The sequence below is a fragment of the Nelumbo lutea genome, chromosome 1, assembly GCF_056320005.1.
Source record: "Nelumbo lutea isolate HS-2025 chromosome 1, American lotus-T2T, whole genome shotgun sequence".
NCBI classification, from domain to species: domain Eukaryota; kingdom Viridiplantae; phylum Streptophyta; class Magnoliopsida; order Proteales; family Nelumbonaceae; genus Nelumbo; species Nelumbo lutea.
In genome coordinates this window covers 64,933,092-64,959,187 of record NC_142684.1, presented here as the reverse complement: position 1 = coordinate 64,959,187, position 26,096 = coordinate 64,933,092, and the positions used below count along the sequence as shown (strand labels likewise).

Genomic DNA, 26,096 nt, shown 5'->3' with positions numbered 1-26,096 from the left:
ATGCATTTGTATCCACATTACCACCATTGTTATCAGAAGTGTACTTGTAATACATTGCAGAGCAAGTACCATATGATTTTCAAGATTTATTAGATTTTTTTTATGGATTTTGAGGATAAGGTCATGATGATCACTACGATAAAAGAAGTTGAGTGCAACTTAAGTTATTATAATCATCAAGATACTTAGCAAATATCACATCATTTTGTTTTTTTTAATAGATAATGCATTAGTGAACAATATTATTTTGTTAAACTAGTTACACTTTTTTGAATGGGTTACAAATTATATATATCCTCATGAAAATTTTTGTCTTAATGGATATTGGTTTATAACTTTAGTTCTCTCACTTATGCAAATTCAATTTGATTACTCTTACAATTTGAAATTTTCTTATTTATTTAGTTATCTTAATAGAATGACATTTCACCCAACTTTAATTTTTAAGATGAAATTTTCAAAGAAATATTAAGACGTAAAAGATTATCTTATTAGAAAATTTGATATTCTTTCATTTGGAGAGGGCAATAATATTCAAAAATTATGAAAATTGATATTTGTTGATTCCTCGGTAAGTTTTTTATGCAAATAGATGTTAATGTTTTATTTTATTTACATGGACAATAATAATAAATTTAATCATGTCGCAATTTGTAGAGGGGTAATATTGAAGTCAAAATGTTTAATATAGAAATTGAAAAGTTTTGTGATGAATTAAATGAGGGAATAGTATGTTGCATTTCGAAGTTGGCAATTGATTGTGCTGATACTAATTATACTGTAAGTCAAACTGATATAAAAATAAACTTCACTCGGCAGACAAAGATTATATGTATTTTGATGAACTGCCTAGAAATTCTTCTATATAAATATAATTTTGTTACATTTTATCATATTGCAGAATGCATTTGCAATATATGTTTTTCCTTTGATATAATTTTTTCATTATAGATATTATTGAATCAATTATTTATTTAGGCAACACTTCCTATATTCAAACTCGAAAAAAAAAAAGAATTTCTTTTATTGGACTAACAATAAGTTGATGTAATATGTTCATGCATATTGATAAATATTACGTAATTTAACATCATTTTAAATATGATTATTTGTTTTTTGTTTTTTGACAGATTGGTTCCAATGAGGTTCACTTTGTGGGATGGATTTGTTGATGTAATCGAATAATGGACTCCAAAAATAAAAGAAGAATTTACAATTATTATTGGAAGTTGCATAAAAGCGGTGTATTATAGAGGTAACTTGATATTTTGATAGATTTGAAAGTAAAAATAATATAATTTTCTCTTACATTAAAGAATTTGACAACAAGACAAAGTATAATGACTGTAAAGAACACGAGATTGTCTTTCAATTCATTCACTATAGAGGAAGAATTACTTCGATCATGGTAAATAACATTTAATAATAATTGATATAGCTAAGTTGTTCCTATAGTTGCACCGTGGCCATTTGATGCATGGGGGCCTGACGCGTTTGGTCCTTTACCTAAATCTTTTAGCTAACACCTCTTCATCCTAGCAACAACGGATTACTTTTCCAAATGGGCAGAAGCAATTCTTCTTTGAGGGCTTTAACAAAGCCCTTTGTAAATTACTTGAGAAGATCATGTCCAAATCCAAGAGAAATTGTTATAAATGCTTGGATGAGGCCTTACGAGCATATTGGACATCTTACCACACTACTACAAATGCAACTCCTTTTGCTTTAGTATATGGTGTAGAAGTTGTACTTCCCCTACAGAAACAAATGAACTCCTTAAGGATGTATCCAAAAGGGATTATAGATATGATAATGCAAAGCTACAACTAGCTGAGCTTGAAGCGCTAGACGAGAACAAGAATAGAGTGCAACCAAGCTTGTTTGGCTCGTGCATTCAACAAGATGGCTCATCTTCACTCCTTTTAAAAAGGAGATCTTATCTTTGTTGTTCGACGACCTATTGTTCTCTCACACCGTTCAAGGAGGAAATTTAACCCTAAATGGGATGGGCTTCATGTGGTGGAAGAAGTCTACACTAATGGTGTTTATCTCCTTGTTACAGTAGAGGGTTTACATCTTGGGCCCACTAATGAAAAATACCTTAAGATGTACTACCCCTAGTCTTTTGCATTGTAAAGCCCTTGGCTCGCATGAGTTTAAATTGTGAATGGAAAAATAAAACAAAAAAAGTCTTTTACACTGTAATGCTCCTAGCCAATGTGAGCCTGAACTATAAACGACAAAAAAAAAAGTATTTTGCATTGTAATGCTCCTACCCCACACGAGCCTAAACTGTGAACGATTTATCAAACATAAAGAAAAAGTACATCGTTTACAATACAAAAAAGAAAAAGTAATTGTCTCTCAAATATTTTATTGCTTGGGACCTTGGTGAATCCAATCTACTTTGGAAAGAGCATTGAATGTATTTAGAAGTTCAGCTATCATCTTGTCTATGCCCTGTACTTCTTTGCTTGCAACCTTCACTTGTTTCAACTCATTATATCGAGCCTTTGCAGCTGCAAGTGTCACCTCACCCTCTAGTTGGTTTTGGGCAAGAATACTATTTCGAGACATTAATGAATAATGTTTTTCTTCCATCTTTCGCCTCTCATCCTCAAGTGCTTGTAATTTTTCCTCGATTTGACATCGTGCATCTTCAATAGTGGCAATCTTTGCCTTGATCTGATCCCTTTGACTACTGATGGAAGTTGTATTCAAATCCTTTGTGGCCACTTTCGTGGATAAAATTGATCATTCTTTCTCCTTTTTCTTTTCAGTTTGAGCATTCTTAATTCTATCTCTCTAAATAAGGTACCCCTTATTGGATCAAGGAAGAAGCATCAAGGTGGAAGACGTCATCGAGGGCCTCTACAATCGAAGGACACTTGGTTGTCCGCCAACCTTTCATGTAATTGAAACATTTTTTTTATGGTAGGCTCCAATTCACCCTTTATAAAGCTTCTTATTACTTTCATGTTTAGGAAGCGTGCACATACCGCATAATCTCCAATAAGACTAGTAGACCTCTTGGAACAACTTGAAAACTCTAGCACTACTTGATCTGTGAAAGAACCTCTTTGAAAAAGAGATGAAGAATTATAAGAGTTGGAAGAGGTGGCACTATGAGATTGGTAGGATGGAATGGACTATACTTTCTTAGTGTGATTTTTGTCTTGCATATTAGAAGATGCATGCTCGAGTGCCTTATCATTAAGAAGAGAGAAGTTGTCAATGTTATCTCCCAATGCATTCACTATATTCTTTGACATCTATGCCGATAGTGTTGTTATGAGGTATCTCTGGGAATGGCTCCAAGTGATGATTCTCTGGCTGTAAGAAAGAGAAGCTACATTAGTGGGAAAACTAAGGCAATAGAAACAAAATCAAAATACAAAGTATAGATTTTACTACTAGTAATGTTATAGGGTGACAAATCTAAGGGAGGAGCTGAAATTTGAGAGGGTGGATTGGTCACTGATGACTAGTTAGTTACCACGTCAATAAACTCCTTACCCTTCTCTTGGGCTCCCTCAAGAACATTGGAGAGAGCACGCACCAATGACTTAGTTCATTAGCGAGATCGTTCAACAGCTACATCAGTCTCCTTGTCACAGTTTGCTAGTAGAGGAAGATCTTCTCTACTTCGTAGATTCTGAGAAGCATCAATATCTTTGACTATATGTTGTTGGGATGTTCTTAAAGTTTGTACCTCTTTGGGATCATCATCCAATTCAACTACATCGGTGGGGTCCTGGTTTTTGAGGCATGCCCAAGTTTTTAATAATCTACTGAACCAAACAATGAGATACATGGGCATTTGTTGAAATGCCTATGAGGATCCAACATGGCACCATTTTTTTGAAAAACGGCAACAGTTCCAAACATCCCCTTAGTTTCTAATGTCCTAACTCATAGAGGTAAGGAAGGTGTCTCTTCTGTTTGGAATTCCCCTTTGAATTGGTTAGAGGATTGTGTTGTTGTTGACTTAGTGCACAACAATACAACCTCTAGTAGTTTTGTTTTGTTTTGTTTTGTTTTTGTTTTTTTTTTTTTTTGTTTTTGTAGTCTTTGTTCTTATTCTATTTTGTTTGTTTACCAAATGAATGGAAACACAAAAGCTTCCAACTTTTCTATTAGATTTCTTATATGCCAAGATGCATAAAATAGACCATGTAACCAATCATGAGTTAGTTATAATTACATTCAACAGGTACATAATGCCATAAACTTCAAGGGGGTGTTTGGAAATTGGATAGCCTGGGTTTTGTACAACATAACCATGCATGGTTGGTTACATGGTCCATGATACACACTTGTGTTCATAGCAAACTTGGACTCTTCAATTTCCAAACATCTCTCTTGAAGTTTTATGGTTGCATGTACACATGGAATGTAACAACATGCCACATGTTACACTCTCACCAATTGTTAGGGAGGCAACTTGGTTGGGCCCAACTTTAGGGCTATAAGTTAGGTGTAGGTGTGAGACATTGGATATGCATTTAAGGGTTTAAGATCGAAGCACTGGATAGAGACGCTTAGCAAGGTTGATGCTTAGAAATGAAGGGGGCATTCTTTTTTTGGATTTTGAGAGGGGGGAAGTTGGTCAATGGGATTTTGGTTCCCATTAACCAAGAATCCATGTTCATTTTTTAGATTAATGTGGGGAATAAGGAAAGTTTATTTTCTTGGAGATCATACCCATCTCCTAGGTGGGTAAATAGCTTTCCCACCTAAGAGGAAAGTTGCTAACACTTGAATGGGATAAAAATTCCCCTTTTAATAATAAATTTTTATGACTAAAATAGTCATTACCTTATTTACCTTAGAAATAAAAGAACATGGGTAAATGCACTTACCCAAGTAAGTGTTTCCCAAGAAAAACTTACACAGATAATTGCATTTACCTAGGTAAATAATTTATCAAAAAGTGAACAGAGCCGAAATAGCATCTCGAGAGAATACATAAGCCTCACAAGGTGAAGAACCTCGCGGGTGCATCCTAGACACAGCCTTGTCGGATTGAGTAAGACCCAACTAGCGAGGCTTGACCTCATATATCAAGAGTTCTAGAAACATGACTCTAGCTTTCACAAACCCACTTCAAGTCATCATACATGTAATTGTTGCTTCAAAGAAAACATGATTGATTGTACCTAATGGTTGTACTAACATGTGTCATCTCTCGGCCTTTGGGAACATGTTTTAATGACCTTGTGGTCCACTTTGGATAATGTCATCTAGGGAAAGAATGGCAGGATTTACCTCCCACATGTCAATTAGGCTATGAATATTCTGGAATATGCTTGATTTTCCATTTCTATAAATAGGGAACCGGCTTTTGATTGGACCTTTTTCACCCTTCATTTAATTCTTCCTTAGGCTGCGTTTGTTTGAAGTGTAAATTTCATTGATGTAAAACTCCACCGATGGAGTTTCACACCGAACTGTTTGAAAAAAAGTGAGCATTGAAAATGTGTCTATCGATGTTAAAGTTTTATTGATTTTATCGATATAGTTTTTACATTGACAATTGGTGTAAAACTTTACTATAAGTGATGTTTTACATCGATTTACGATGTAAACCAAACTTCCATCTAAATGCCTACAAAATCAAACCGTTGGTGACTTCTACACTGCATTCAAATGCCGATAAAACCAAACCGATAGTGATGTTTTACATCAATAATGTTTAATACCGCAAACAAACACAACCTTTGCTTTTCAGCCTTTTGACTATCTTCTTCGTCCTCATACTTGTCATTCACAGACCCACCATTCTCCAAACATTAGTGGCGTTACACAAACCATCCTCATCGAATAGGCTTACACTAGGCAAAAAAAACTTAGGCCTGATTTAAACTAGGTTGGACTTGGGTTAAGGTATATATATATATATATACAGACTATGCCCGGTCTGACCAAACCCGAATTGTATTGGGTTAAGCTCGGTTGGGCCTGGGTTGGAACCCGACCCAACACACCGGAGCAGCACTCCACCAGTCGTCCCAAATTACTACTATTTTTACGGAAGAAAGCAGGAGGACAGCTGTAGTAAGCGAAGTATGGCTTCGTCGTCGGGCAGCGGCTTGACATTCAAGCTGCACCCGTTGGTGATCGTGAACATATCAGACCACTATACGCGAGTGAAGTCCCAGGCACAGCCTCCTCACAGTAGCAGCAATGGAGGCTGGTCGCCGCCTCCTCAACCGCCAAGGGTATTCGGCTGTGTGATCGGAATCCAGCGAGGTAGAACGGTCGAGATTCTCAACAGCTTCGAGCTCCTTTACGACCCTTCCACCGAGTCCCTCGACCGATCCTTTCTCGAGAAGAAGCAAGAGCTCTGTAAGTGTTCATTCGATACTAGACACGCTTTGAATTGAACGGGAAGTGACGTGTCTTGGATTTATTTGATATGGTTGTTTGTGGGTTTTCTTTATTTTGAGTTTTTGATATCCGTTTTCTTGTTTTTAATCAATGTTTTTCGTGTTCATAATTATGAGAATTGGAAAACTTTTGTCATCCCACTGTATAAAATTCAACGTTTCTAAGGTTTATGTGATCTGCACGTCTGTGGGTTCTCTTTTTTATTCTTCATCACTTTTTTTTTTTGTGGATTCTATTAATTATAAGAATTTGGATTTTTTCTTTTTGTTTCATTACTGAGTAAAAGCTGATATTTCGTGGGCCTAATTTGATCTGGAATGTCATAGGTTTTCTTTTTTTTTTCTTCTTTTTTTATCAATATTATGTGGGGTTTCTTAATTATTGTTAGGTGTTTAGGGCTTTGGGTGATTCATGGTCTAGGGTTTGCTGTCATTTCAACGTTAAATTGACTTTTATGTGAATGTACTAGATAAGAAGGTATTTCCGAATTTCTATATTCTTGGTTGGTATTCCACGGGAAGTGATGTACAGGAGTCGGACATGCATATCCACAAAGCTGTAAGTTTCAAATCTTCTTCAACTACAATCGTGATGTGGATTTATCCTTTTTTATTGCAAGATGAATTCATTTGGTTGCCCTTTATACTGGCTCCTTTTATAGCGTCATATCTTATTTATTGTGAGCTATGGTCGTTTTAGCCAGTATAAAAGGAGGCTGCCTTTTTTTTTTTTGTTTTTTTTGTATTGGTAACAAGTAAATCCGAAGACGTAGGTTTTCATTGCAGCTGTCTTTTTTGTAAGGTAACCTGTGAAAGAGATAATATGGGAGTTAGTTGACATTGGATTTTCCATTTTGCTTCATAAGGAGTGATTTTTTTTTTTTTTAAAGGGAGCATATCTGGATAAGTAAGTGGCAGAAATAATAGAATTATAGAAAGGAAAATGGGTATGCTTCGGGTGAAAATTCTCTTTGGAAGACTTTGAATTCAGAATGTTGCATTAGGCTGTGTGGCAACATGACACAACTCGGTTTCATGACATCACCTGGAAAGATTTGAGTAGAAATCATTGTTTAGAAATCTAGATGAATTCCTTGTGAAGAGAAAGAAGAAGAAGATGAAGAGTTTCAGTAGTAGAGAAGAAAAGTGAAGAAAGAAAGGATAGGATGTCAACCAAAATTGAATTAGGTCTGGCTGCCAACCCCTCATTTTATTTTATACTTAACTTAAAAGAATAAGAGATTACAAGAATGCCCTTAGTAGGGCGGCTACTAAAGTAGCTGAATAGTTACAACTTAAAAACATAAGCTAATGGGTCTAAAGCCCAACAACTTAAAAAATAAGAGCTAAATAACTGAGCCCAATAACTAGAAATCGACCCAACTCAACACTCCCCCTCAAGTTGGGAGTAAATGTCACACATTCTCAATTTGCGTAGATCATGCTTTAGCTTGTTCATTTCAACACCTTTTGTGAAAACATCAGCAAGCTGCAGATCATAAGCAATGTATGAGAGACAAACTTCCCCAGAAGTCACCCTTTCTCTAATGAAATGTCTATCCACTTTAATGTGCTTTGTTCAGTCATGCTGAACTGGGTTATGGGCAATGTTGATTGCTGCCTGGTTATCACAGTATAGCATCATAGGTTCTTCTGCCTGTACACCAATCTCTCTTAATAGGGAACGAATTCAGAGAAGTTCTGAAACTCCATGTGCCATGGCCCTGTATTCAACTTCAGCACTTGATCTTGCCACCATTGTCTGTTTCTTACTCTTCCACGAGACAAGGTTACCCCCAACAAGGGTGCATACTCCTGAAGTAGATCTCCTGTCATCAAGGCATCCTACCCAATTTGCATCTGTATAAGCCTCTAGTTTCAACTATCCATGATCGACAAACAATATGCCTTTGCCCGGGTGTCCCTTCAGATAAGCAAGAATCCTGTCAACAGCCTCCCAATGTTAGACTCGTGGAGCATGCATATATTGACTTACCACACTTACTGCATAGGGAATGTCTGGTCTTGTCATACACAAGTATAGTAGCCGCTCCACAAGTCTCTGATATCTCCTAATGTTCTTTACTGGCTCACCTTCTGATGCATTAATTTTGTGATTCTGATCAATAGGAGTATTGATTGCCTTTGTTCCAAGCTTCCCTGTTTCTTGTAGAAGATCCAAGACATACTTCCTTTGAGAGATAAAAATTCAATGTTTTGATCTTGCAACTTCAATGCCTAAGAACTATCTAATATTCCAAGATCCTTAATTTCAAATTCTCTGTGTAGATTCTTCTTCAGACAATCAATCTCACTTAGGTCATTTCCTGTTACAACAATAACATCCACTTAAACAATTAGGACTGACACCAAGGATTCTCTTCGCTTTACAAACAAGGTATGGTCAGATTGAGTTTGAGTGTAGCCAAAAGCAACCAAGGCTTTCCTGAACTTGTCAAACCATGTTCTAGGAGATTGCTTTAAGCCATAAAGTGACTTATTAAATTTGCATATATTTCCCTTTTCAGCATCACTGTAGAAACCAGTAGGAATATCCACATACACTTCTTCTTACAAATCTCCATTTAGGAAATCATTCTTTACATCAAGTTGAAATAGGGGCTAAGAGTATGTGGCAGCAAGAAAAAGAAGTATCCGAACATAGGTCATCTTTGCAACTGGTGCAAAGGTCTCTAAGTAATCAATGCCATAGGTCTGTGTGTATCGTTTTGCAACAAGTCTGGCCTTATACCTTTCTATACTTCCATCTGCATTATATTTGACTATGTAAACCTATTTGCATCCAACAATCTCCTTGCCCTCTGGTAGGTTCACAATCTCACATGTTTGATTTTTAATTAAAGCTTCCATCTCTTCCTGCATAGCTGTCTTCCATTTAGGTTTGGAGAGAGCCTCATTGACACCCTTGGGTATAGACACGGAGTCAAGAGAGGAAATAAAAGTTCGGTAGGAAGGAGAAAGTCTACTGTAGGATAGGTACTGTGAAATACAATGAGCAGTACACTTTCTCTTCCTTTTTCTAAGAGCAATAGGAAGGTCCAAGTTATCTGTAATGGGGTTAGTAGAATCAATGAGAATTGAAACAGTAGAGGGATCAAGAGGAATACTTGAATCCATATCAACTGAATCTAGAGTCTCCAAGGAACCGAAAAGAAGTGATGTGAGTTTTGTTGCAGTGGAATCAACCTCCCTGTTAATTTTCTGTCGTGAGTAACGTTGAGAAGCAGGACGCAAGGGAGGTGGTAAGGTAAGTGCATAGGAGGAGACACAGGAGTAGACATATGAACTGGAACTGGAAGAGGGATAGACTGCTCACTCACTTCCCCAAAACACTCCCCTTGAGAAGGATTCTTCGAGAAGAAGTATGTGGATTCAAAAAAGATGACATCCATATTTACATATCGACTTCCAGAGATTGGATCATAGCAACAGTACCCTTTTTGATTTTCTTTATATCCAAGGAAGACACACTTCTTTGCCTTCGGATCAAGCTTTGAACGGTGAGGACCATGAATATGTGCAAAGAAAACACACCCAAACACTTTGAGAGGAATATGGAACATCTCCCCCTTGAGAAAAAGGAGACCGAATGGGGTGCTGAATCCAAGTATACGGGAGGGCACCCTATTAATCAAAAATACTGATGTGAGAATTGCATCATCCCAAAACCGAACAGGAACTGTAGATGTGATCATCATGCTTCTTGCAATCTCAACAATGTGTTTGTTCTTCCTTTCTGCAACACCATTCTGCTGTGAACTGTAGAAACAACTGCTCTGATGGACAACACCATATTCTAACAAATATGAAGCAAGGTGTTTTTCAAAATATTCCCTGGCATTGTTTGATTTGAACACCTTTATTCGTGTTCCAAACTGTGTTGGCACCATCTGATGAAATTGCCTTACCAAGGATGGTACCTCATCTCGGGATCTCATCAAGTAAATCCAAGAATATCGAGAGAAATCATCCACAAATAAGAGAAAATATCGATAACCACCCATAGAAGGAACATGATAAGGTCCCTACACATCAGAATGAATAACATCAAAAGGAGATGAACATCTTTTATTACTAGCTTTAAAGGAATGTCTACAATGCTTTCCAAGTTGACAACCTTCACACTTCAGACTTGACAAACTAACAGACTCAAATAGCTTTGGAAACAAAAGACTCAAAGAAGAAAAAGGCAAATGACCTAAACGATTATGCTAAAGCATAATCTGACTCACCATCACCGCTGACATGATGACTCTGATGAGGAGGAAACACATCCAGGAGGTAGATTCCATTCACTTCACGACCACTCCCAATCGTCTTCTTTGAATCTAGATCCTGTAAGATACAATGACTAGGAGATAAAATTACTGAACAGTTTAGGTTCTTAATCAAACAACTAACAGATAATAGATTAGTACTCAATCTGGGAACATGAAGGACAAAGTGAAGGAAAATGGAATCACCAATCTTGACAGACCCCTTCCCAACAATGGGAACATGAGATCCATCAGTTATGGAGACCCCATCTCTACCAGAACAGAGTTGGTAAGAAGAAAAAATAGTAGAACTATGAGTCATGTGCTCTGAGGCTCTAAAATCTATAATCCAAGGAAGTCCCTCTTACCTGAAGTAGAAACATAATTTGCAGTGGCATGTGAACTACTTGTGTGAGCAAAGGAAGTAGAGTGTACTCCACTAGAACCACCTGTACTTGGCTGTCTGTTGTTGAACTAGAACTGGTTGTATCCCGCTGGTTCAGAAACTATCCATACCTTTCAAGTTTGGCCCTTATTGCAGCAGCTGCAACAGACTCCAGAGTAACTGTAGTAGGAGGGGCCGGAATGTCACCAGTGACTGCCATGTGAGCATTTCCCTTCTTATTTTTGAGTCTATTTAGCACAATATCGGGATGAAGCTTCCAACAAGTATCTCTTGTGTGTTTAGGCTTCTTACAGTAGTCACAAATCAAATCCCTTTTGTCTTCCTTCTTGATTTCATTGCCACCTCGGTCTTCACCTTGTTTAGGTCTCATAGTGCTAACCATGGCTGTTTGATCAAACCCAAAATTTTTCATTATCACATTTCTCCTGCTCTCTTCCCTTGACACAAAGGCATATGCCTGGGAGAGAGTAACACTGCCCTTGGAAAGAATGTGCTATCTTGCAATATCATATTCGGGGTTAAGGCCAACAAGAAATTCAAACACCCTATACTTCTCTAGGAGCTTCTGGTAGGCAACTGCATCCTTAGTGGTTTTCCAAACAACTATTTCCAAATGGTCAATCTCCTGCTACAAGGTTTTAAGGGCTGAGAAGTAAACAACAATAGGTCTATCTCCCTGCCTTGTAGCAATAATTTGATTTCTCAATTGATAAGTCCTAGCAACATTCTCCCTTTGTGAATAGGTTTTTGCAACCCCATCCCATATTTCCTTAGCTGTATTTGCCCACAAAAAGTTTTTACTTATATGGGGCAACATGGAATTACACAGGCAAGTCATCACCATATAGTTCTCCTGTACTTACCGGGAGCTGTCAGTTTCGGGTTTCACTTCTTCACCATTGATATACCCTAACTTCCTACGAGCACCAATGGCTATCTTGTAGATTGTGACCATTCTAAGTAATTTGAACCATCCAACTTAACTGTAGTAATGGTCCCAACCTCAAAAAGGTCTCCAGCACCTCCTTTCATTGGTCCTATTTCACTCCCGGGCTTGTTTTCAACTCCGTTACCCTCCATACCTCTCAAAAAGGAGATAGAAGATTACCATAATATTTAAGAATATCAAATAAATCACTTTTGGTACAAACGACACCCTTCTGCTGCCCTAGATGTTTCTCCCACAAAAGATTCCTTTTCTGCGGGATGGGAGAAGAGAGAGAAGAGGCAGCCGCTCTCTTCAGAAACCTTTAAATCAGGCAGGACTTGAACTGCCCCCTATAGAAAACTCCAAGGAACCCTAAAAAATTAGGGCACCACTTCCTAGGTCAAAACTGAAGAGTCCAATAGAAACAAGACTCTCCCCCTTTCTCCAGTTTTTCCTGATTTTGATCGGAAACCCTAGACCAGCTATAGGGCAAAACAGATCCACCAAAAATTCCAAAAATTGGGCTTACCTGAGATCTTTGATCAGCCTCTTAAATCACCATGCAGTCGGCTGATCTAGGGCTGCATGAGAAAACAGCTCAAGGAACCTTCGGCTGCTCTGATACCAAGTAGAAATCACTGTTTGGAAATCTAGATGAATTCCTTGTGAAGAGGAAGAAGAAGATGAAGAGTTTCAGCAGTAGAGAAGAAAAGAGAAGAAAGAAAGAGTAGGATGTCAACCAGAATTGAATTAGGTTTGGCCGCCAACCCCTCATTATATTTTATACTTAACTTAAAAAAATAAGAGATTACAAGAATGCCCTTAGTAGGGCGGCTACTAAAGTAGCTGAATAGTCACAACTTAAAAACATAAGCTAATGGGCCTAAAGCCCAACAGCTTCCTAACTTAACAACTTAAAAAATAAGAGCTAAATAACTGGGCCCAATAACTAGAAATCAGCCCAACTCAACAATTTGCAATGCTTATTGTTTATGTTTACAATGATCTAGGTTTGAGCAACCTGATTTTATGTGGAGTATGTCACATGGTGATGGGAGTTGTATGGGCAATCCAGGACCCTCTGGAGCTGGAGGGGTAATTAGGGATGAGGAAGGAAACATACGTGCTTTCTTCTCAGGTCCAATTGAGCAAGGTGATGTGGCAGCTGCAGAATTCTTGATTCTTGCAGCTGTTTTTGGAGTTGAGAAAGCCAAAGATATATATATTTTTTAATTTTTTATTGAGAAAAGTTAACTGAATTTCATTGGAACAAGAGAGAAGTACACAAGGAGGTATACAAAACAAACAGGGGACAGACCCCTAAAGATTACACAGGAGGAATCCTATTCCTATCACAGTACAAGACCTCTAAATGAGCACCTAGTTTTGCTAAGCCATCTGCAATAGTGTTTAAATACCTTGGAATCCAGTATAGATTTACATTCATAGGAGCCAATAAGTTCCTTGCCTCTGCTAGAAAGTGGCCGAGTCTCCATGGTCCAGTCTTCTGCTTTCCTAACCATTTTATAGTGTTTGCAGAATCACCTTTGATGGAGAGGTTCTGAATGCCCAGTCTGTTGATTAAGCGGATCCCTGTGAGTGCAACCATCACTTCTGCCTTGGCAGAATCAACTATACCAATCAGTCCACTGTACACCCAACAGATGTTCCCCCTTTTGTCTCTTAAAGCTCCTCCAATACCAGCTACACCAGGTTTACCTGAAGCACTTCCATCGAAGCTTAGAGTCAAAGTTCCTTCCCTTCTGAGAATTAGATCCCTGGAGATGGGTGGGGGGATGGGGAGGAGAACAGGAAGTTAATAGCATTCCCATTAAGGTTGTTTACAGAGATTCCTTGAACATATCTGAACCGGAAGCCCATAAATTACAGTAGTAGTTGATGTGAGAGATCAGTTCACTCTGGGATTTGGCCTTATTCTCAAACAGATGGTTGTTCCTTTCCTCCCATACTTCCTAAAGCACAGCATGCAGCACTATTTGCCAGTACACCTTACCTATCCTACTGAGACCTTTTCTTTGCCACTGATGGAGCTAGTCCAGGAAGTGATTTGGAGAAACCCAGCTGTAACTGCCTAGCTGTAAGAAGTGATTCCAAATATATCTAGTTTCCTGGCAATGGATGCATAAGGGATCAGCTGACTCCCCTTCTCAAAGGCACATGATGCAGGCATGGGGAGAGAGATAAAATTGACCAAAATTCTTCTTTTGCAGCAACTCACAAGTGTTTATTCAGTGCAAACACGCCTCCCAGACAGAGAAACAAACTCTTGAGGGACATGGTTGCACCAGACCTTCTTGAATGGGAACTAACAGTCTTGCTCTCCTGCAACCAAAGCCTTGAAGAGAATTCGCCAACAGGGTGGGGTTTCCAAATACGGGAATCTAGGGAACTAGGGGAAAGATAGGCCTTTCTGAAAGTCTGGAGAAGTTTAGTTAACTCATTGATCTCCGAATCTCTTAAGGGTTTTCTTAGTCTCAAGTTTATATTGTTCTCAGTGGAGGTGGGGAGGCACTGGGAGATGGTTGCTTCTTTGTTAAGGGTAAGGTTGAATAGTCTAGGGTGGGATTCTGCTAGAGTAGAATTTCCCTACCACAGATTAGTCCGAAACTTTATTCTAGTGCCACTGCCCACTTTAAATCTTAAAAAAGGAATAGAACTATTATAAGCGGAGATGATACCTTTCCAAGGGCTTAAGGAAGTTGATTGGTTTGAATGTGATAACATCTCCACAACCACTTTCTAAGGAGAGAAGTGTTCTCTTTTAAGTGTCCAATCTCCAATCCTCCAGCCTCTTTAGAGTTACAAACCTGAACCCAATTCACTAGATGCATTTTTTTCTCCCCTTTGCCTTCCCAGAGGAAATCTCTTTGAAGCTTTTCAATTTGTATCATAACTTTAGCAGGGATCTGGAACACAGAGGAAATAGATGGACAGATTTGCAAGAGAAGCCTTAATAAGGGTAAGTCTCCCCCTTTTTGAGAGAGAACAACATTTCCAAGTGTTAACTTCTCAATTTTTTCCACCACTGGCTCCCAAAAACTGACTTTTTGGGTTCCCACTGAGAGGCAACCCCAAATAGGAAAGGAGGTTTTCCACTCGACAATTCAGAATTGCCTTGAAACTTTCCAAAAGAGCTTCTTCAACTGAGTTTAGAGTCACTAGACTACTCTTTAAGAAGTTTACCCTCAAGCCGGTAACTAATTCAAAGCAATTTAGTATCCTTTTCACATTAGTAATATTCTCCAAAGTAGCCTCCAGAAATAGGATAATGCTGTCTGCAAATTGGAGGTGGGAAATGTTGAGTGCATCTGTTCCTACATCAAAACCTTTAAATAAATTTAGGCTTTTGGCTTTGCCCACAAGTTGGCTGAAGTCATCCATCACCAAAGTGAAGAGAAGGGGGGAGAGAGGACAGCCCTGTCGAAGTCCTCTACTTGCTTTAAATTAACCTTTGGGCCTTCCATTCAATGATACCAAAAACCAAGTTGAACTAATACAGCCTTTTCATCCACTGCAATCATTTTGTGCCAAAGCCCCTTAGTTTCAGAACTTGGAGAAGGTAGTCCCAATCTGCTATGCATGCGCCCTTTTGAGGTCTAGTTTGACAAGGTGACCCGGCCTACCACTTCTCCTTTTTTCTTCAACACATTTGTTTGCTATTAGAATGCTGTCCACGATTTGTTTGCCTTTCGCAAAGGCAAACTGGCTAGGTGAAGCTAGATCTCTTAGGACTTCTCTAAGCCTTTTTGCCAACACTTTAGCCAAAATTTTATACACACTCCCTACTAGGCTTGTTGCCATGAAATCTTTCACTTCCAGAACACCACCTTTCTTTGGAATAAGATAGATTAAGGTAGAGTTGTTTCCTTTGTTTACAACAACCGAGGAGTGAAAATGCTTGAATACTTCCAACAGGTCATCTTTTACAACATCCCTTACTTCTTGCTCCTCAAAGTCTCTTTCAAGCCATATTCTCTTTTCTTCTGCTAAAGTCAGCCATCTCAACTGCTTAAGGTGAAATTTCTAAGATTTTCCTTAGAATATAGCTCTTTGAAGTGGCTAAGAAAAGCCTCTGGCTACTTCACCTGCATCCTCCACCTCCCTTTGACCTACATTGATTTTTGAGATGTAGTTTTTCCTATGCCTGCCCGAAGCGTAATTGTGGAAAAACTTTGAGTTATTATTACCTTCTTTTGATTGATCAAAAAAAAAAATCACCTTCCTTTAACCATCTAACCCTTAACCTCTGCCTCCAATAGATTTCTCTTCTAACCACCTTCTCCCAAGATCAAAAAAAAAAAAAAAAAAATCCCTACTCTGTAAGGATTTGAACTCTTCTCTCTCTCAAGATTTTAGTTTTATTTGAATATATTTCAGCTTTTGCAGTAATCTGTTGCCAGCCCAGCCTTGTACTCTACCTCCCACCAGGAAGCCACCTTCTTTTGAAAATCCTTGTGCAAAGTCCACACTTTTTCCAGTCTAAAACGGGGATTTTCCTCTCAGTACCATACCTGTTCTCAAGACTAGAGGCCGGTGATCTTAAGTACAGCGAGGTCTGATCTCTTGAATGGGATCTGGAAAGTGCTCTACCCAATCTGAAGTTACCAGGAACCTGTCAAGTCTGCAGCTGATCATGTTCTCTTGCAGATTTGACCAAGTGAACTGACCGTTATGGAGAGGGAGATCGCAAAGGTTATGTCTAGCTATAAATCTTGAGAAGTCCCTCATGCTTCTACTCACTGTTCTTCTGTTTGAGTTCTCTTGGGTGAATCTTGTGACATTGAAGTCACCCCCTAGACACCATGGAATATCGTCGTACTTGTGAAGAGAATCCAGCTCATCCTGAAGTTTTTGCCTGTCTGAAGGAGTTTTTAGGCCATATACTCCAGTCAGAATCCAGCTGAATCCATCATTTTCGTTGGTGAACAGCATGGACATTGAGTCAGTTCCAGACACCTCATCTTCATCTCAAGCTAGATAATTCCCCCGGAAGTACCAAGAGCAGGAAGAACAGCCCGTTTCTTTCCATGAATTCCCCAAATTGCTCTCAACAACACTGTCTACTGCTTCTTTTTTTCTTTTGTTTCTTATAAGATGATTGTATCTGGCCTTTCTCTTCTTACGTGTCTTTCACTAGACTTCTCTTAAGCTGGCCTCCAGATCCCTGACGTTCCAGCTTAACAATTTCATTGTGCTCCGATTACTGATTTTCCCTTGTCTTCCCTAGGACCAGTTGTCTTGTGATCCGTATTCCCCACCAAAGTCTCTTGAGTTCCCTTTTAGAAACCCTTTTTCCACCTTTCCTTGAGTCTTTTTTCCAATTGCCACAACTCCCATTTTTCGATCCCTGACTGTGAGAGGTTTCCTTTTCTCCGTTTATCCCCAATTTCCCATCCATTATCAATCGTTCCATCTTCTAAGTGTAAATCCATTCTACGACTGTCCAAACAGTGAGGAATGTTCTCAGGCGGTTGTGGATTGTCCGACTCTCCCACCCTCTTCTGCACAGAAAGCTCCTCTAGAAGCCCTATTTCTTGAAGAAGTGTGTGGGATGATCAAAAGTTTGGATGGTGATAAAGCCACTGGTTATGACGGTTTCCACATGAACTTCAACAGCTGCTGGGACATGGTTAAAGAAGATGTGTGAGAGTCTTGGAAGATTTTCACAGTCAAAGATCTCTACAAAGATGTTATAACAACATATTGCTCTAATGCCTAAAAAAGGGGAGCAGTAAACATCAAAGGCTTCAGGCCAATTAGCTAAGTTGGCAGATTCTATAAGATTTTGGCGATGCTATTAACTTCAAGGCTCAAGAAGGTGTTACCAAGCATCATTTCTTCCTCCCAAGGAGCATTTATTCTTGGCAGGAAAAAGCAAGATGGAATTCTTGCGTCTAATGAGCTTATTGATTCTAGGTTGAAGTTAGGTGATCTTAGGGTGCCTTTGCAAACTGGACCTTGCAAAGCCTTTGATCATGCAAGTTTGAGCTTCTTAGACCATCTTTTGGAAGGAATAACTTTGGCAACAACTGGAGTGCTTTGGCTGCCTAATGTAGGACCAGCTCAGTTCTAGTCCTTAGAGAATGTTGAATGGTCTTCTTGATCAGAGTTTTATGGCCGTTGATGACTGTAATGACTTCTTGAAGGAATAAGAGAGAAAATACCTGGAATCACTCTAGGGCATGGGAGTCACTCACCATAGCTAGTATAAGCTGAAGAAAACTCAATAAACACCATTGCCTTCGTGTAAAACGTCCATACATATTTATAGACTCTAAACTCATAATAATCCTAGGAGTCAAACTGCTAGGCTCATAATAGTCTTAGGAGTTAAACTGTTAGACTTATATATATATTAAAATTGGTCTGTCCATGTCAGCATGTCTCTCCTTTGAGAGAAGCTATTTTTCTATTTTCTCCATTTTTTCTTATTTTCTTTTGTTTAAAAAAATATAAAACAATAATCACTGCCTATCTTGATTAGATTAATAAAACTGCACACTATTAGAGAGAGACCTTTGGGTTTTCCAAGGCCTCTTATTTTAATGCTTGTTATTATTGCATTTAAGAAAGACATTTAAGAGAGAGAGAGAGAGAGAGAGAGAGAGAGAGAGAGAGAGAGAGAGAGAGAGAAATCAAGGTTTCTAAAACTGAACCAGACAACGAAACCGTTGGACAGTTGGACGGTTTGACCACCCGGGTCAACGGTTTTTGGCAAAATAACGGTTCTGGGGTAGAACGGAACTGGGCACCTGATTGGTTCTCGGTTTTTCCAGTCCGGTTCGGATTTGAAAACCATGATATAAATCAAATAACATAAATAGGTTGAGGTTAAACAATCAAAAAATTATTAATTTAAAAATCCACTAAACTTTCATTAAAAACAAATATTAACAAAACTTACTAAATTTTACAAATATGTTTCAATTCCACTTAAAAATTCAACTTAATAAACACTAATAAAAACAAGAAATTAAAATATAAAAAATATTAATTGATAGTTTTAATAATATTATTAGATAACTTATGAGTTGAAACCTTAATAAACGCTAATAAAAAATATTAATTGATAGTTTTAAAATACCAACAATTAATTAAAAATATGAAAAACCTGAACATAATTAAAATACTAAAAATAATTAAAAAATATTAAAAATTAACAATATTTTATATTAATAAGGGTATTTATTGAAAATAATTAAAAAGTACAATTAATAGTATATTATTATTAAAAAATAACAAAGATTATTAAAAAAACCCAATCCAGAAATGATTGAAAAATATTGAAAATTAGCTGTATTTTTTATCAACTATGGTATTTATTTAGTTATTTAATGTATTTTTACTGAAAGCAAATGCAAATTAATTTTGTAGTGACTAATATGCAAAAATAAATGATGAAAATACTGAAAGTTATTGAAAAATACTCATTATTGAATAATGAAAAAACACAAAAAATTATTCATTAGTGAATAATAATGAAAAAGCACAAAAAATTAATTAAAAATCCGAAAATTTTGAAAAACCTAAAGCTGAATTAAAATACTAAAAATAATTAAAAAATTAAATTAATTGTATTTTATTGCAAAAAATACTGAATAATAATGAGAAAAATAATGTATTTTAATTTTTAATAGTGATATAATTAACAAAACTTATTTTTAAACTGTAATTAACAATTATTATAATTTAAGCTATAAATAGTAGAAAATTACATTTAATTACCAAAAAGTTATATTTAATTACTAGAAAATTTCATTTAATTAGTTTTAGCCAAGAAATTAGCAATATTTTAATAGCTAACAATATTTTCATAATTAATAATAAAAAGTAACAAATCATTTATTACTTAACCTAACCCGATTAGATGTATAAATTTTTAGGCTCAAGCAACTATTTTCTTTTGAGTTAGGTCTAGCTAAGATATGCACCATGCCCACACATTATCAGGGATAATCAAATCCGAAGTCTAATTGGGTATCAAACTTTTGGAGTGCAATGATGGCTTTAGCGGATAGGACCTAAGCTAAACAACCCCTAATAAGCTCAACATGGAAGTTATATACATATATGCATGAAGAAGAGATCAAGTTGTTATGTGGAAAAAGAATAATGGATTAGATTCTCATTCTTCCAGAATTTGAAGGAGTATCAAAGGAAGATCTTGGAAATTGTTTTTGGTCTTTCTTTGAATTGGAATAAAGGAGTTCAATTTCTTTGTATTTTGTATCTTTGGGATGTTTTTTTGGCTCTATGCCCTTTGGAGTTGTATGTTTGGTGATAATTCATCACCTTATAGGATGTAATCCTTTTATTCTTATTAATAAAATTTTCTTTTTATTTATTATTAAAAGATAGGCCACCTCCCAACCATTGAGCCTTCTTTGAAAAACAGGTCACCAAATTGTCTCACCCCAATTGACTTAATAGTAGTCCTTGACCCTTGCCTCCTTACATAGAGCAATTGAAAATAAGTCAGGAACATACCCTCTAAACATCTTATTAAAAAACCCCCTCTAAACAGAATAGCTATAGGATTGATTTAGGATCTTTGCATTCCCATCCATTGCTATGGAAGCCATACTTCTCAACGGTTGATTTCCTCTATAATCCATCTGGTTCTTCAGTGAAGTGCCACAACTATCTGCTAAGAAGAGTGGTATTAGTAGCTAATAGCCTCCTAATCCCAAGGCCTCCATTTTTAACTTTTCTGCAAACACTCCCCCAATCAACCAAGTCGAATTTAAATGATTCCTTTCAACCTTTCTAGAGGAAATTCTTCTTATGCTTCTCTAGACACTTGGCCACCTTAGCAGGAATAGGAAATGAGGACATGTAGTAGGTTGGAAGACTGGAGGGGACACTTTAATTAGTGTTAATTTGCTCCCCTCCCCCAACAGGTATATGGTCTTCCAAGACCATCTAATGAGGACATGCAAGTTGGAAGACTGAAGGTGCATGTGCCTTTTGTCATGGTTGGATTTTTTGATCTGTTGGGCTTGACATATGTTGTACTTGAGCTCTTGTAGGATTAGGTCTCGCTGAGTTAAATGGTCATTCATCAATGCTATTGCAGTAGAGCTCTTCTCATAGGGAAAGATTGCTAGAGGTCCTTTGGCGTAGAGAGTTCTAAAAGGAGTCATGCTAGCTGAAACTTGGAGTGAAGTATTGTACCATAGCTTTGCCCAGGGCAACCATTTAGCTCACTACTTGGGGTGCTTGCCAATGAAGCACTTTAGGTAAGTCTTCAGACATTGGTTCATGAGCTCAGTTTGGCCATCCATTTGGGGATGATAACTAGTGGACTAGGCCAGATGCATGTCCTGAAATCTGAAAAACTCAACTCAAAATCTGCTCTTGAAGACGATATCTCCATCAGAGACAATGGTCTGTGGTGTTCCATGCAACTTAGAATCTGTTTAGTTTGCAGTCAGAATTGGAATCGGAACCGAAATCCTCTGGAATCAGAATCAGAATGGTCCATTCCCATAGCCTGGTTCATACAGGAATGAGAATGAGAATTAAAATCAGTAGGAATGGGATTTCATTCCCAACAGTGGGGCAGGGAATGACCATTCCCTCAAATGGGGGAGTGCCATTCCAGCAGGAATGGGAATGGGATTCCGGTTCCGCCCAACCAAACAGTTGGAATCGGAATAGCCCATTCCAATTCTGATTCCAGACCCCCATTCCTGTGAACCAAATGGGGCCTTATCTACTTTCACAAAGAGCCACTTGGAATGCTGAGTAGGGGTGAGTTAGCACTGCATTAAAATGTGTGTACTTGGTGAGGCGGTCAACGATTACAATAATGACAGATTTCCCCACTGATGTTGGAAGACCGGAAATGAAGTCGATTGATATGTCTTCCCAGCCAAAAATCAGCTATGGCTGCCTCTCCATTTAGCTTTTCTACTTAAGAGAATAAAAGGTATACACCATCTAATATGCCCTTAATAGGGTGGTTACTGTTAACAACTTAAAGAGCCACACTAAACCAATGGGCCTTGGGCCCAACAATGCTAACTAAATAAAATAAACAAGTGACAGACTGACAATGAATCCTCAACACTCCCCCTCAAGTTGGGAGTAGATGTCACACATTCCCAACTTGTGTAGGTCATGTTCAAGCTTTCTCTTTGTAACTCCCTCGGTATGGACATCAACCAACTACGAGTTAGAAAAAACATATGGTAATCAAACTTCCCTTGATGTTATCCTCTCTCTTATGAAGTGTCTATCGATTTCAATATGCTTCGTCCTATCATGCTGAACTGGATTATGGGCAATGTTGATTACGACTTGATTATTACACTATAACATCATAGATTCCTCGGCAACCATTCCAAGTTCACCAAACAAGGACTTGATCCAAAGAAGTTCTGAGACACCATGTGCCATAGCCCTATCTTCTGATTCTTCACTTGATTTAGCTACAACTGAATGGTTTTGCTCTTCCATGAGACCATTTTGCCCCCTACTATGGTGCAAACCTCTGATGTAGACCTCATGTCATCCAAGCATCTTGCTCAATTTGCATTCATAAAGTTCTCTAGTTTCAAGTGTCCATGATCAGTAAACAATCCTCTATCGGGGTGTTTCTTCAGATATGTGAGAATCCTATCATTGGCTTCCCAGTGTTGAGTTTGAGGAGCATGCATGTACTGGTTAAAACATTGACAACATAAAAGATATTTGGACGGGTCATACACAAATACAAAAGATGGCCCACCAACCTTTGATACCTACCTACATCCTTCACTAGCGCACCATATGAGGCATTAATCTTGTGGTTTTGACCAATAAGAGTATCAGCTGGTTTGACTTGAGGGGCTTGGTACAAAGCCGACTTGTAGAATAAGGAATGCAAGATGTTTTACATCACGTTAGCTATTTGAAGTAATGCAATTGAGGAAAAAAAGAGATTGTGGGTTTTACATGCTTTAAAATGTTTTATATGTTTGATTTTATTTTTAAATTTTCATTTGAATGCGCTTTACATGTTTATGTATTTTAATTTTAGGTAATAGGTTTTTTAAAACATTTATTTTAAGATTTAAGTTTATATTTTTATTAATATTCTGTTTAATATTTTTTAATTTTTTTGGCATTTCTTGAATTTTCTGACTTTTTTTATTTTTGGCATTTTTTTATTTTTGCGCCTTGCAAAAAGGAGCGTGCCTTGCCTTGTGCCTCGGGCGCAATTGCCCCTTGCATTTTTAAAACACTGAGTTTCCCATGTGCATCAATGGCCATCTTGGCTGATTTTGCCCATTCCAAATAGTTTGTACCATATAATTTAACTATAGTGATAATTCCAAATCCCAAAGGACCACTGAAAACTCCCATACCCAATCCTAGGTCTCTGGTTGATTGCTGTTCAACACCACTGCCCTCCGTACTATCTCAAAAACTTAAAACAGTAAAAAGCAAAGAAATACCTCCTGGATTAGATCAATCCCACTTAGACAGTCAAAAAGATCTCCTGGAAACAAAAAAACTTACCCGGAGAGAATACTTCTTTCTTAGGAAGAAATAGAAATAGGAGAAGAGGTTGTCGATCTCATTAGGAGCTCTAAAACCAGCCAGAAACAGAACTACTGCTTATATGATGCCTCAAGAAACCTAGAAAACACAGTGCCCAACTCCAGGTAAAAAATAAAGAGTACTGTGACTAGGACTCTTCCTCTCACTCAAGTTCTTCCTGATTTTGGTGTCAAATCACAGATCACCCTCCTGATGATTGAATCCTATAAAAAATTCCAAGGACTGGCCCATCCTTTATCAAGCGATCAGCCCTTTTACTTCTCCATGCCGTTGGCTGATCTAGGGCTGCATGAGAAACTCCAAAAAAGGTCTAAAAGATGCTCTGATATCAAGTAGGAAACAGCAACAATAAAATCAATAAAGAAATAAGAGAAAGAAGAGAAAGAAGAAAGTGGTTTGTGTTAGAAGAGGAAGAGAAAGACGAGAGAATGAGAAAAGAAGCAAAAATCAGTTATGGCTGCCTCTCCCTTTAGCTTTTATACTTAAGAGAATAAAAACTATACAATGTCTGGTATGCCCTTAATAGGGCAGCTACTATCAACAACTTAAACCAGCAACTTAAAAAGCTACTAAATAATGGGCCTTAGGCCCAACCGTCCAACAAGGTCCAACAATGCTAACTAAATAAAATAAACAAGTAATAGTGAATTCTCAACAGTAATGAAAGCCAAACTTGTGTGTTTAACACCTTCCGGGTCAGGGGTTAGACCTTGAAGTTGGATGTCAACACCATCAACCATGAAGTCCATTGTAAGCCTACTCCAATCACATATCATTGGACCTCTACTGTAGCCATTCTATTCCCAACACATTAGCTGCTCCACTAAAATCAAGTGGGTGTATGTCCACTAGGAATTTGTGTGACTGGATTTTCAGTCTTTGAGACTAAGGCCTTTACATACACCATTGCAACTAAATTTGTTATCTTCAGCAACATCGACTGTAAATGGGACAACTCGCTGGCCAGGAAGGCCAAGTTGTTTCACCAAAATGTAGTGAAATTTAAGGTACTCCCACTATTCACAAGAATTGACCCCAGTTTTCCTTGGAATAAACCTTGATTCTCATAGTTTGGGGTGAAGTGAGCCTAATAAGTGCCTGTAGTGATATCTTAGGGGAGTCCAAGGTATGGTCCCGTACTCCCATTTGGTTTCAACTTCAGGTCTAGGATTATTATTTGAATCACCCTATCTGGGTAGGCCCATTGGTTTGTAATAGAAGAATCTGCTAGACCTTACATTTATGCCCTGATCCAAACTTTTCTAGGCAAATATTACACAGCTTACGTTCCCTATAAGCTTGCATTTTAACCCAACTCAACTTTTGAAATGGTATGGTGGTCTATGCTTTATTGACTACAAGCCCATTATTATTGGTTAAGGGAGGCTTGCCCAATATGCTGTCAGTCTTGGGGTTTTGGACCATTTTATAGGTGGGACCCACCAACTTGTTAACTTGCCGTAACTGGTCAAGTTATTCCTCCTGAAATCTAGTGAGTCCTAACTCCTACAACAACCATCACTGTTGATGGTATAAGAGCTTTTGCCTCCAATCAGATTTTGTCCTTAAAGCCACTGATAAAGCATTTGATGAGAGACTTTACCGGTCACCCATGAACACAGTTGGCAAGGTGTTTAAAATCGATCTGATACTCACTCATAGTGCCAATTTGCTTCAACTTCACTAGATTCTCGTTGTAGTCTTCAAATGTTGTAGGGCCGAAGTGAATGAAGAGTGGCTCTGTGAAATTGGCCTAGGTGAGCTGCGGATGGGATCATTGGTGCCATTGGTACCACTAGATGGCTTTTCCCTCAAGGTGAATTGAAGCTAATGGCACTCGTTGCAGACCTGGAATTTCATTGGACTCAAAAATAGCACTTGGCTTTGTAGATTGAAGGAGCTGGATCTTTTTTTTTTTTTTTTTTGATAGATTAAAATTCATTAGAAGCAAAGGATAAAGAATCTATTACAAGCATCCCAGTAGGAGGCGTGAGGTGCAACCTCGCTCATTAATATAGAAACAACATAAGGTTACAAGTGGGCCCAGTACAACTGATCCCTAGTTACTCCTTTCTTAGCTAGAGAATCAGCAAAAGCATTTTGCCTCCCTTCCCACCCATTATATAGTTACATTCATCTTCTGAGTTATCCATTTGAATTTCTTCATTTCATTTCTGTAACACCAAATCATTGAATCTGGGTCTTTTAGCCAACCCACCACCACCTTGGAGTCCCCTTCCATCACCAAATTCTTCGATCCTAACTCTCTTGCAATCTGCACACCTTGTAGGGCTGCATACAATTCTGCCTTTAAGGAGTCTTCGTTCCCCACTAGCTGAAAGGAGTGCTCTTAAGTTTCCTTCCTTGTCTCTGATGGGCCCTCCTATTCCAACTCGGCCTGGGTTGCCTTGACTACTCCCATTGAAGTTTAGTTTCAAAAATCCTTCAATGGGAGGTGTCTAAGCCATCCTTGCTTTAACCTTCTACACTGAGCTAGATGCCACTAAAGGCCAATTCCTCCAAATGTC

At 38.0% G+C, this 26,096-nt stretch overlaps 1 protein-coding gene across 2 annotated transcripts in view; it reads left to right on the top strand.

Annotated features, from left to right (window-relative positions):
* The first annotated feature begins 5,751 nt into the window (after positions 1-5,751).
* Positions 5,752-26,096, top strand: part of LOC148874964 (COP9 signalosome complex subunit 6a-like) — a 31,595-nt gene continuing 11,250 nt past the window's right edge. Inside the window, exons 1-2 of one of the 2 annotated variants that reach the window (XM_088963936.1) lie at positions 5,752-6,348; positions 6,860-6,948. In XM_088963936.1, coding sequence (XP_088820062.1) covers positions 6,069-6,348; positions 6,860-6,948 — 369 coding nt within the window. In that variant the 5' untranslated portion in view covers positions 5,752-6,068. The remainder of the gene's footprint in view (positions 6,349-6,859; positions 6,949-26,096) is intronic. The other variant, XR_016104840.1, reaches the window with a different exon arrangement.